The sequence below is a fragment of the Balaenoptera borealis genome (genome assembly GCF_965194805.1).
Source record: "Balaenoptera borealis genome assembly, chromosome: 4".
In the NCBI taxonomy this organism is placed as follows: Eukaryota; Metazoa; Chordata; class Mammalia; order Artiodactyla; family Balaenopteridae; genus Balaenoptera; species Balaenoptera borealis.
In genome coordinates, this window is record NC_138861.1 from 37,980,554 (window position 1) to 37,994,144 (window position 13,591).

Below are 13,591 nucleotides of genomic sequence, written 5' to 3' on the forward strand. Positions count from 1 at the left end.
CCAACTATATCCGTTTGACATCCTTATGGCAACGAAGGAAAAAGGAACATGTTAGATGGAATGAATGTTGGAAAAGGAAATTCTAGGACATCCAAATTCTGTATTTTCAATGGTAGATTTCTCATTAGAAAAAAGAAGATACTGTTCAATTGTATTTCTAATGCTTGATTAGTTGAACTGAGTGGTGAGTACTCAGAATTATGTTCTAATCTATGCTTTTCTGAATACCTGAAATGCTTCCTAATTTTTAAAAAGAGGACAACAGAAGCACCCCTTGATCCAACTCTGAAAAAAACCATCAAGTATCTCAGAGTCTTTCCAGAATTCTTCTCAAACATGGATGTCAAGGCGTCAAGAAAGAAGTCCTTCTGAATTCCATGAACTTCTAGAAGGTATTTTCTATACCTTCTAATTTTCATAGCAGGAATTATAAAAAATGAAGTTAGGAACTCTATAACACGTTTTGTGGTGCTTTTTTATATTGAAAATAATCCTTTGCAAATGCTGTTTAATGTCCTATTTAGGTGGTTTACCTACAATTTAAAAGAGGTTTTCATTTTTCCTTTCACACTCTGACAATCACTTTATCAGAGCACCTAAGTCCCATCATCATAGAAATAAAAGGCCCACTTTCTTAAAGAACATTTTAGTGTTTACAGATATTCTATTATTTATCGTTAACAATTAATTTTCAGGACCAAAAGTGTTATTGTTAAAACATAAAAATACTCATTCCATTGGTAGTAGAGAATTATAATGGTATCCTTGTTATAAATTTATGGTTATAATAATTGTGAAACACTAAACAAAATGTTTAGTAGTGTTATTAAAAATAAATTTATTGCTGAAATTAAAACAAAAAAATTCCATTAGTAGTTTAAACTGCAGTAATGCTATTGACAAAAATGCTACCACTGCAGTGGTAAACACAAAGATCAGAAATAATTTCATCACCTATTAGTAGGATTCACAGTGATTCCCAGGAAAACCTGAGGTCTACATAGTTTTCTTCTGCATCATATCAGATGTTAAGGGCTGCTGCATAAAAATATTTACATACAATAGATGGCCACTGTATCACTTTCACTTGACAAATAATAGATTATGCTACTTGTGACCATGTCCTAAAAACTTGAGCAAGCATTTATAATCTGGATTTTATTCACTAATGAATTCTCATTCTGCTGTTCCCACTCCTAGCACCCCAATAATATCATTTCCTCTTGTATCTAAAGTATTGTATTATCTAAAAATTAAAGTCATTTAATTATATCTATTATATTACTAATACATGAAAAATTTTTCCTACCTGTATTTATCAAGTTGTATATTTAGAGATGTAGCTAGGTATTTTCATTATAATATCCAATTAAATTTTAAATTATAATATAACTCTAAAACCCATATGGGGAAAAGAAATAAGAAAATAATCATGACAATTTTAAAAAGAATTATGTTTCCTATATGCATATTCTTCCTATATGATATTCTTAAATGTTATAAAGCTACAGTTTTAAAACAATGTGGTACACACACATAAACACATTGACAAATCAATGGGAAAAACAGAAACAGGTGTCAGAGTGTACAAGAACATAATATAGGCTGAAATCACTTTAATGGGGAAAGGAAAGATTCATCAATAAACAGTGTTATGTACCATCTGGGGGAAAAAACATGTTAAAGTCTTATTTTGTACTATATATCAGTAATAATATTTATAATTATTACCATTTATTGAGTATTAGTATGTACCAGGCCCTGTTAAAAATACTTTCCAGAAATTATTTTATTTAATCCTTATAACGACACCTGTGATGGTGCTATAATTATCCCGATTTTACAGATGAGGAAGCTGAGGTCGAAAGGGCTTAATCAAGGCCACTTGGCTACTAAGTTTTGGAGCCATAATCAAATAAAAGTAGTGTGTGTTCTTAACCACTATGCACAAGCATGCAAAAACTCAAACCATAGAGCAATAGAAGAAAATAAACCAATTTGTTTCTGATCTCTAGAAAAGGAAGACTTTTTGAACCTAAAGTGGATGGTAGAAAATCTGAATAAAACTATAAACGCATTTCAGGACATAAAATTTTAAAACGTGAATATCAAACATTCATAAAATTAAAAAACAAATAAATAAAGCAGTAATCCAGGGAAAATATTTGCAGCAAAACTACAACATGTTAATATTCTTGGTATTTAAAGAAGCCATACAAATAGTAATTAAAATCTTACTACTTCCATATAAAAAGGGCATGAGTGTAAAAATCACCAAAGAAGAAATTAGAATGACTAACATATGAATCATGTTCACGTTATCAAAGAAATTCTCATTAAAAGGCATGTTTCTCAAAATCTGGTGGTAGTAGGGAATTGAACAGCCCTTCAAGAAACTAAAGTCCTACAAATGTTTTTGCCTTCTGACCCCGTAATTACAATTTTTACGATCAATTCTATGGAAATGATCCAAAATTTGAACAAAGAAGTCAGGTACAAAGATGTTCCTTACAACAGCGGTCCCCAACCTTTTTGGCACCAGGGACCGGTTTCATGGAAGACAATTTTTCCATGGACGGGGGGGGGGGGGGCGGGGGGGATGGTTTCGGGATGATTCAAGTGCATTACATTTATTGTGCACTTTACTTCTATTATTATTACATTATAATATATAATGAAATAATTATACAGCTCACCATAATGCAGAATCAGTGGGAGCCCTGGGCTTGTTTTCACTTGCCACTCACAGATAGGGTTTTGATATGAGTCTGCAGGCAATTGATTTATTATGGTTTCTGTGCAGTCAAACCTCTCCGCTAACGATAATCTGTATTTGCAGGCACTCCCCAGCGCTAGCATCACTGCCTCAGCTCCACCTCAGATCATCAGGCGTTAGATTCTCATAAGGAACACGCAACCTAGATCCCTCGCATGCACAGTTCACAGTAGGGTTCGCGCTCCTATGAGAATCTAATGCCGCCGCTGATCTGACAGTAGGCAGAGCTCAGGCAGTAATACGAGCGATGGGGAGCGGCTGTAAATACAGACGAAGCTTTTCTCGCTCACCTGCCGCTCACCTCCTGCTGTGCAGCCCTCTTCCTAACTGGCCATGGGCTGGTACCCGTCCATGGCCCAGGTGTTGTGAACCCCTGCTTTACAAGATCATTTAAAGAAAAAGTTGAAAGCAGCCTTGTATTAGGGAAATGGATAGGGATGAAATGCAATTTATATGTATAAGTATATGAATATAAAATTCCTTGAAAGGAATATGATAAATAGTAGTAGTAGTTATGTCAAAGGATAGAGTAACAGGCATAACATTCTTCTGCAAGCAGAAAACAACTTATAAAAGTTTATTTTATTTTCTGTGACCCATTTTCCTTATTTACTTCATGCTATTCCCTACATTTTATTTTTCTCATCTGCCCAGCTCATTCCTATGACCTTTATTTTAAATTAACACTAATTTCCTATGACTGGGTAGCTCTAAAACGCAAGCATATGTAGGCCTGTGTGTGTGTGGAGAAATACATGTACATGCCCAGCTCAGAGTTACTTCCATGCCTACTCTTGCCTTTACAAAAGCACCATCAAGTTTGGGAAAACAGCATTTTATTTAAAAAATTAAACTTTGTCCCAAAGTTTAGGTGAAAATAGGATGATAATGAGTTTTAGGAAAGGGCCACTCAGTGTTCTAAGAAAACTGCACCTCCGAGGAACCATCTAACCAAACCCAGACAAGGACAGCCCATGACAAACAAGAAGGAAAAACAGGAGAAGGAAGACAAGGAACATGCTTGGCTCCTATAAATAGTAAAACCTTTTTTAAGGCAGCTGGGTAGAATCCTCTGAGAAGAGAGGCATTGATGAAAAGAGAGGCCAAGGAGAGGAAAGAATTTGCTTGGTTTGATAAGAAATATAGGCAACTTTTCATCCCTGCAATATATTTTCTTGTTACAAAAATTAGAGTATATGCTCTGAATAGTGTTATGTGCCATGGTATAGTGGTCCCTTTTGTAGTTCGTATGAATCTATTTAATAAATTTTTTTCTTGATTGAAAAATACTTTAGGGCACTTATTCCTCAGTGATATACTGTATCATGAATTATCCCTAGATTAAGAAGCATAATTCATAATTTAGTTCAACAGAGAAACTCAGCAAGAAGGGTAAGATGTACAGACATGAAGAATCAGTCCTGGCTGCTGTTCTTTAGGAGTTTCCATGGTTGTGAAGACAATGACCTGGGAACCAGGGAGAAAGAAGTGCAGAAGGGAAGTGTTCAGGTAGATGGATTCCCCAGCCACCTAAATCATCAAAACCCTCCATTCCTTCTCTAGCTCACCTTGTTCTGCTGCCTCTTTCTTCCTTGGGGGAACCTCAGAGGACGATCTTGCTGAGCTTCAATCTCCCCAGTATAAACCTTACCTGTAGGCAGGGAGAAGGGGGTGGTGGGAGATGATGGGATGGAGAAATGGAGGGATTAGGTCACAGATTCCTGTTTCTGGTGTAGGAATACTTCACCCACACCACGTCCTCCCCTACCTCATGCATGGAGAAAAATTAACTCAGTGTTCAATCACAAGCTGTCAGTTATGTAGCACATGAAATGTTCTTGGTTTGAAAAAAGAAAGAAAGAAAAAAGAATGTCAAGCATTTATTTCATTAAGACTTAACCTCAGTTTTAGATCAAGGAGAAGAACCGTTTTAAAATTCCACTTTCGCCAAAATCTGCCTGAATCCAGGAGGTTTTTTCTGGGTAATCAACTCACCGTCCTTTGTTCCCTGGGTCCTTTCTTTATTATTTTTACATTTCATTTGGTACTGACTCTCAACTTTGGGACCGGTATGTAGGGAATCTATTTTGACATTTCTATTTCAAAAGCTTTCACACTAGAGAATGAATCATTCACACTTGATTTCTGAAGATAAGATACAATTTGCTTTGAATCTTGATTCGGTTGCATTATATTCTTCTAAAAATAAGAAAATGCTTTTATTTAAAAAAAAAACAAAAACAAAAACAAAGCAAGGAGTAAAAAGAGGGAAATTGGAACCTGTTACGAAACAATTTGCAACTTGGGAATCCCTGCTTTAGTTCTATGAGCTGAATCAAATTACGGCCCAGGAAGAGTTCCCGTGATTTTTTTGGTTTTGTTTTTTAAATATGATGATTATCTCTCATTTCAGAGTTGTTGTTTTTGAGGGAAAATAATGAACGTAACTATTCATCCAAGTTTTATACAATTTCTCCATTACTTCATTGATTGCTCAGTGAATACTAATACTTTAGGATCAAAGAAAAAGTCTAGCTTCCTCACTCCAGGCTTTTAATCTGAATAAGGTAAACAAGACAGAGAAAGTGCATCCCTTGTACCAGAATGGATGACTTCCCATTGTTCAACTATGGACTTGTCTTATTAAAGCTTTTCACTAATTCTTCCTCAAATCTATTATTTATTTTTATTTCACATCATTAGTTACTTAAGAATAAGATAAAACAGGAATTTCAGAAAAAGACTGGGGCAATCTAGAAACAAATTTTGACCTCTATCCAAGCTTTATCAGTGAAATAGTTCTGTCTAATGCTAAAGCAGTATACTTCTAAAATGAATGAATTTTTCCCAACAAAACATGAATAACCAGCCATTACCAATAGTGCAAATAGGTATTCTTACCTGCCATAAATGACAAGCTTTACAAGTTACTCTGAGTTTGTTTCAGGGGGAAAAAAAGAAGGGGCAGGGATTGGGAAGAGGAATTCAATGCTATTCTTTGTGAGGTTAACAGTCATGTTTAAAGTAGAAAATGATGGGGGTCAGACCAGTAAAAAAGGTCTGGGTACAGCTCCAGATTGTACTTAAAAGTTGCCTAGGGAAAGAGGCTGTAAAAAGATATAACTCTTTTAACAACTACTCCAGATGATGTGTAATTAGATACCTGGGAAAGTTGTAAGGATCCATTACTAACGCACTTTGATTTGCCTCAAACTCAAAGCCAGTTCTTCATCCCTCATTTCCAGTAATTGCTTAGTGGTCTCTATGATATTCTCAAAGGTTTATCCTAACTCAAGAAAGAATGGAAGTGATTTTCTGAAAAACTTCATTTTTACTTAGACTTGGACTTGGTTTCTCCTTATTCTCCTGGTGCTATGATTTTCCTTTCACGCTGGGTGTAGGGCAACTTGTGATCTCATTTGGGGGTCTGTTCCCTGTCACACATAGTTATTCGCTCTTTTCTCTTATTTCTATTGTCAAGATCAGGTGACTGGTTAATCTTGCTACCTCATTCTTCTTTGATAACAAACTACCCCCAAACTTAGTGGTTTAGGACAACCACCATTTTCTTATTATCTGACCATGTTGTGGGTCAGGGACTTGGGCGTTTCTTCCGCTCCTTGTTACTTCGACTGCGGTCTCACGGTGGAGTTCAGCTGGCCGCTGAGCTTGCTTCATGGGTCCAAGACTCACATGACTGACCCCTTGGCAAGAACAGCTGGACATCTGAGCTCAGCGGAGCCCATCTCCCTCTCCGTGAAGTCCAGGGCTGTTCAACACCCCTCCAGCGGGCTCAGGGCTCCAGGGTGGGACCTGCTGCTCCATTCAGAGGCCAGGCATGAAACTGACAAAGCATCATTCCAGCTGTGCTCAGCTGGTCAAAGGAGCCACAGGCCAGCCCAGATGAAGGACCCAACTGAAGAAATGACCAAATATCTGCAGCTATCTTTCTTTTTTATTATTATTAATTTTTCTTTTGTTGTTGTTGAAGTATAGTTGATTTATAACGTTGTGTTAGTTTCTGGTGTAGACCAAGGTGATTCAGTTATACATATATAAATATATATTCCTTTTCAGATTCTTTTCCATTATAGGTTATTACAAGATATTGAATATAGTTCCCTGTGCTATACAGTAGGACCTTGTTGTTTATATATTTTATATATGGTAGTTTGTATCGGCTAATCCCAAGCTCCTAAATTATCCCTTCCCCCCCTTCCCCCTTTGGTAACCATAAATATGTTTTCTATGTCTGTGAGTCTGTCTCTGTTTTGTAAATAAATTCATTTGTATCATTTTTTTTTAGATTCCACATATAAATGATATCATATGATATTTGTCTTTCTCTGACTTACTTCACTTAGTAATCTCTAGGTCCATCCATGTTGCTGCAAATGGCATTATTTATTCTCTGCAGCTATCTTTTATTTTTTTTTAACATCTTTATTGAAGTATAATTGCTTTACAATGTTGTGTTAGTTGCTGCTGCATAACAAAGTGAATCAGCTATACATATACATATATCCCCATATCTCCTCTCTCTAGCGTCTTCCTCCTACCCTCCCTATCCCACCCCTCTAGGTGGACACAAAGCACCGAGCTGATCTCCCTGTGCTATGCAGCTGCTTCCCACTAGCTATCTATTTTACATTTGGTAGTGGATATATGTCCATGCCACTCTCTCACTTCATCCCAGCTTACCCTTCCCCCTCCCCGTGTCCTCAAGTCCATTCTCTACATCTGCGTCTTTTTTTTTTTTTTTTTTTTTTTTTTTTTTTTTTGGCTGTGTTGGGTCTTCGTTTCTGTGCGAGGGCTTTCTCTAGTTGTGGCAAGTGGGGGCCACTCTTCATCGTGGTGCACGGGCCTCTCACTATCATGGCCTCTCTTGTTGCGGAGCACAGGCTCCAGATGCGCAGGCTCAGTAGTTGTGGCTCACGGGCCTAGTTGCTCCGTGGCATGTGGGATCTTCCCAGACCAGGGCTCGAACCCGTGTCCCCTGCATTAGCAGGCAGATTCTCAACCACTGCGCCACCAGGGAAGCCCCTACATCTGCGTATTTATTCCTGTCCTGCCCCTAGGTTCTTCAGAACCTTTTTTTTTTTTTTAGATTCCATATATATGTGTTAGCATACAGTATTTGTTTTTCTCTTTCTGACTTACTTCACTCCGTATGACAGACTCCAGGTCCATCCACCTCACTACAAATACCTCAATTTCATTTCTTTTTATGGCTGAGTAATATTCCATTGTATATATGTGCCACATCTTCTTTATCCATTCATCTGTCAATGGACACTTAGGTTGCTTCCATGTCCTGGTTATTGTAAATAGAGCTGCAATGAACATTGTGGTACATGACTCTTTTTGAATTATGGTTTTCTCAGGGGGTATTTCCAGTAGTGGGATTGCTGGGTCATATGGTAGTTCTGTTTTTATTTTTTAAGGAACCTCCATACTGTTCTCCATAGTGGCTGTATCAATTTACATTCCTACCAACAGTGCAAGAGGGTTCCCTTTTCTCCACACCCTCTCCAGCATTTATTGTTTGTAGATTTTTTGATGATGGCCATTCTGACCGGTGTGAGGTGATACCTCACTGTAGTTGTGATTTGCATTTCTCTAATGATTAGTGATGTTGAGCATCCTTTCATGTGTTTGTTGGCAATCTGTATATTTTCTTTGGAGAAATGTCTATTTAGGTCTTCTGCCCACTTTTGGATTGGGTTGTTTGTTTTTTTTGATATTGAGCTTCATGAGCTATTTGTATATTTGGGAGATTAATCCTTTGTCAGTTGCTTCATCTGCAGATATTTTCTCCCATTCTGAGGGTTGTCTTTTCGTCTTGTTTATGGTTTCCTTCCTGCAGCTATCTTTTAATCCACTTCACCTGGCTTCTCTTTAAAGTTCTTCCTGCTGGCGTTTTGCCCCCACACCTCTGTACGGCAATTGGTTTGCCTAACACATAGGAGACACAAATCATAAACAAACATTACAAAGGGTCACATTTGCTCAATTAAAGATGTGCAGACATAAAGATATAAGTGCCACTTTACCTTATGGAAGTGGCAAAACTGAAGAAAAATAAATTTTAATGAAGGCAAGCATTGACAGGCACTTAGGAGAAACATTTTTTAAAGGTACTTAAGCTACTTTTTCATTCTCTTGATTTAGTAATGTCACTCAAGATAATTAACCCAGGAAAATCATTCAAAAAGAAAAAAAAAATCTGTATGTGCAAACATACTTATAGGCATGTTATCCACAACCTTGAAACACTAGAAATGATGTGACCATAGGAGGAAGATTTAGGTAAATTGTATCAATATCTTGTTATACTGGGTAGCCATGAAATTAGTAAATGCCATGCCTATGTAGAAACATGAAAAGCAAATAAAGCCAAAAACAAAATTGTAACTGACAAGATTATAATATAATTATATTCAAACGATACTTATGAGAATAGAAACGGGCAAAGAATAAGAAGAAATGAAAATAGACTTTGCTGAAGTGATCTTTTGAATTGAAGTTTTCTTTTACACTGTTTTAAAGTACATTCAACAAAATTTATTTTCAGTTTAATGAGTTTCCCAGATCATACCTTAAAGATTCAAAGACATGCATTAAATGCCTCTAGCCTTGAAAACATGTAAAAATCTATTTATAGCCATATACAGTAACAAACATCTTTACATAAACAAAACATGTAATTTATTCTTGTATTTTGGCATGTCACATGACAGAGTTCACAGTGGTGTCATGGGAAAAGATTCCCCTGGGACTTGGCAGACCAGAGCCCCGGCCCAGGCGCCCCACATTCACTGGAGACCAGGCAGAGGACTTGGTGACACACCCTTCCTCAGGTTCCCAACGAGAACACAAAGGGAGAAAGATCAGCCCAGAGGTCCTGCTTGGTTTTAAATTATTGTGTTCTAGGATTCTGAAAGTATTAGCTCTTTATCTGTTGCCTAATTCAGGACTGGCTTGAAAAATAAGAAACTCTTTGGAATGTATATTGGCTTTGGCCAATAAAGACAAATGCATGGTAAGGAAACGAACAAAGAAAGATGCTTAATTCAACAGATATTTATTCAGCACCTATTGTTGTAGGTCTTGTGACCAACATGCAAGATGTCTGCCCTATGGAGCTTATATTCAAAAGGGAGAGGTGGGCATAGACCATAAACAAAATAAATAAGTAAAATATTTGATTGGTCCCATAGTAGTAAGTGCTATGGAGAAAAATAATCAGGCTGAGTGGGACAGGGTACATCTGGAGGGGAATCTGGCAGTTTTAAATAGGGTATTCAGGGAAGGCTTCTGTGAAAAGACACCATTGCGTAAAGATCTGAAGGAAGTGAGGAGGCAGCTCTGAGGACACCTGTAGGCATCCCCATTGGGGTGGGAACCCATTGGGGATCTGAGCAGAGGGGTGACATGATTGGCTTACATTTTAACAGGCTCACTCCGGTTGCTGTGTTCAGGGCAGACTGCAGGAGGGCGAAGTGGACACAGGGAGACCAGTTAGGAAGCTATTACAATAATCCAGGCAGGTGGTAACTGGCGAGATGGTGAGAAGTGGTTGCATCTGGATACATTTTGAAGGAAAATGTCGCAAGGTGTGCTAAAGAACTGGATGTGTGGTGGAAGAGAAAAAGAGGAGGGAAGGCTACCTTCAAAGTTCTGGGCCTGAGATGGTAAAGACTAGAGAGAAGGCAAGGAAGGGGGCAAGGAAGAAGACCAGGAGTCTGGTTTGGGTGAGTTTCAGTGCCTATTAGATATCCAAGTGGAAACCTCAAGTAGGCAGGTGGATATACAAGTCTAGAGTTAGAGGTGAGGCTCTAGGCTAGAGTTATAAATTTGAGAATTAATTATCAGCATATAGAGAGTTTAAATGATACTAAAGCCATGAGACTAGATGAGATCACAAAGAGAGAGGGTGTAGATAGAAAAGAAAAGAGGTGCAAGGACTAAGGAGAAATCCAACACTAAGAATTTAAGGCGTGGGCATGATCCAGCCAAGGAGATGAGATGGAGTGGTCAATCCCATCAGCAGAATGTGGTCAAAGCCAAGTGAGGAAAGCATTTCAAAGAGGAGGGATTATTTCCGGAAAAGTTTCTGTTGGCAGGCTGTTCATAATCACACTTAGTAAGGAGAACATATTGTGTATTATCTGTTGTGTCATTATCACCCAAATAGAAATCATTTTGGGAACATCCAGTATTTCTTATTTTCCACACCTTTCTGCACCTCCATCATCACAAGGGAGTGTTTCTAATCACTCTTATGGTTGTTTTCTCATCTCAGGGAGATGTTATCAAGATCAGTGTGATTACAGATGGGAAATATTCTAATTCTCAGTCATTTGGGTTAATGAAGGAGCAGACTGATTATGAATCATTTGCTCAACTAGGCACTAAAAATTACTTCTATTTATTTTTAAATGTTGAATTCACATTGGATTATAGATATGTAATATTCTGGGAACTCGTGGGCACATTATAAAATGACGCTGGTCTGTGAATATATTCATCATTAGAACATGTAGATCACATTTTCTTTCTAAACCACCTTTTATCTCCAATCCTGCCTAAGAAATCTGGCTTTCTCTCTTAAGAGATAACGTGTTTTATTTACATCACCTTTCCTGATAAGAGGAGGGGAGAAGAAACAGATATAACTCACCGCCACCCTTGGGATATAGACATTCTGTCTCCGTTCCTTTTAGCTTTTACTGGACATCAGGCTGCCAGTCTAATAAGGCAGCAAAGAAAAGTAAACAGAAATAGAAAGCAGAATATATAGCAGTCTTCATCCCACTGGTAATAACCATAAATTTTAAAATGCAATGTTGGCTACATCGTAAAAGGATTTTCTTGGTCTGTTTGCATAGCTGTATTTTATTCCATTCTGAACTAATCTGGACTTTTTCAGAGATTCTTATTGTACACCAATCTTATTTACCCTAAAAATCTTTTGCAAAACATTTCTCCAGCAAAGTGTGCTGTATATATGCCACGTGGCATCATTGTGCATACCAAAACTATAGGTTCTAATCTACAGTGAAGAACAAGGTAGCATAATTCCTAGGACTTGTGTTTTCACAGGTGTACCTTTTAGTTGTACTGAGACAGAACACTAACTATAAATGATAGGGGCTCATTTTGGTGGCTATAGGTAGCTTGTATCTTGCCTTGGCGTTGCTGACTAATCTTTCCCATTAAGCTGCCTGGCCTGCAAACCCATGTGCACCTGTCTCAATGCCTCGGTCTGTTTTACAGCCTTCTTCTGGCACTATCTAATGAAAGCTATTAAAGAGAATGTTTCCTTTCCATTACAACAGCAGCAAAAATTTCAAGAATGAAGTCACAAAAATACTGTACCACAGGTCCCTTCTTAATAGTAAGTCTGAAAGCAGTTAGCACCAGACCATCACCTCAGGTCAAAGAGCATAGAGTTTCTGAAACCAAACGTTCTTCAGACTTAACATTTAAATGTGATTATTATCATAAAATATTAATGTAAAATATAAGGCAAACACAATTTCTTAATTCCAGTTAGTGCTTTGATTGGCATGATTGTTCAGTTATATTTATATCCTATGCTTCTGTATGAACCATTCTTTTCTATTAAACTGTAAACCCTAAAGTTTAGGAACCAAGCTATCTTTAGCTCAGTTTTATATAGTCTAGCACAGGGCCATATGGGAGAGATATAGTTATTCTTTGACATTTTCAAATATAATTATTATAAATATTTATTTACTAAAACAGCCACCTGGTACAAGCCCACTGTGATCATATTTTGAGGGTAGAGGAAGGGGGAAAACAATGGAATATCTATGGTCACTATTCACTTAAGGATATCTAGATCCACTTCATAGATAATATTTCAAGTTTTTTTAATATAGAAACAGAAATAAGACATTACCATAACAAGTACCAGCAGCTTTCACTACCCCTTCCATCATCCAATTTTCCCCCCAGCTTAATAAACATAGCACACCCATCTCTGCTGCCACATCCTAAATTCTCATGAGATTTCGATAGGCCCCAAATGAAGATCTCAGACTCAGGCCTGCCAGCCAGTTGAACTCCAAATGGGTAGAACTTTTAATAGCCCCACTTGTTTTTCACACCAGGACTCACAGAAAATTCCTAAAAAGCTAATGGTTGGTCACTGGCCAAAGGAAGGATCTTTCCAGCATTTATAATTTTCATTTAATTGAAATAAACTTAAAATTTCCTAACCACTTGGTGCCATCACCCCCCCCTTTTTTTTAGGTACAGAGCAGTTGCCTCCTGGAGTCGTGTTCAGGGAATTGGGATTCCCTTGGTCACAGCCATTGAGATTGTCTCCATCTGGATCCTTTCTTTTATCCTGGCCATCCCCGAAGCAATCGGCTTCGTCATGGTGCCCTTTGAATACAAGGGTGAACAGCACAAAACCTGTATGCTCAATGCCACGTCAAAATTCATGGAGGTATGAAAAGTTTAAAGGAAATTAATTGGGGAGGGGAGAAGGTCTTCATTTACCATCACCAAGATTTGTTGATATCTCTACACTGCCGAGTGTGGTTTACTCTGTTAGTTCAGTCAAATATTCTTTAATTGCATGAAAAGCAGATGTTAAACCAGGGCTTAGCTTCTTCAATAAAACAACTATTTTGTTTTGACTCTTGTATTATAGCACAACTGTAGACACAACTATTGCTCTGCACCAAACAACTCAGAATTCTGAAACAGATTTACTAAGAAAGAGAGATTGATGTGTATGCATGTAGTGCTATTTGTTTTGATAATAAGGAATACAGCACA

The 13,591-nt window shown here is 37.6% G+C and overlaps 1 protein-coding gene and 1 long non-coding RNA gene across 3 annotated transcripts in view; one reads left to right on the forward strand and one right to left on the reverse strand.

Annotated features, from left to right (window-relative positions):
- The window catches only part of EDNRA (endothelin receptor type A), a 62,507-nt gene that overhangs the window by 34,833 nt on the left and 14,083 nt on the right, over positions 1 to 13,591 (forward strand). For both annotated transcript variants that reach the window (XM_082389019.1, XM_082389020.1), the window contains exon 4: positions 13,058 to 13,256. In XM_082389019.1, coding sequence (XP_082245145.1) covers positions 13,058 to 13,256 — 199 coding nt within the window. The remainder of the gene's footprint in view (positions 1 to 13,057; positions 13,257 to 13,591) is intronic.
- The window catches only part of LOC309627246, an 89,153-nt gene continuing 75,860 nt past the window's right edge, over positions 299 to 13,591 (reverse strand). Inside the window, exon 3 of the long non-coding RNA XR_014243624.1 lies at positions 299 to 11,528. This is a non-coding gene — a long non-coding RNA (uncharacterized lncRNA). The remainder of the gene's footprint in view (positions 11,529 to 13,591) is intronic.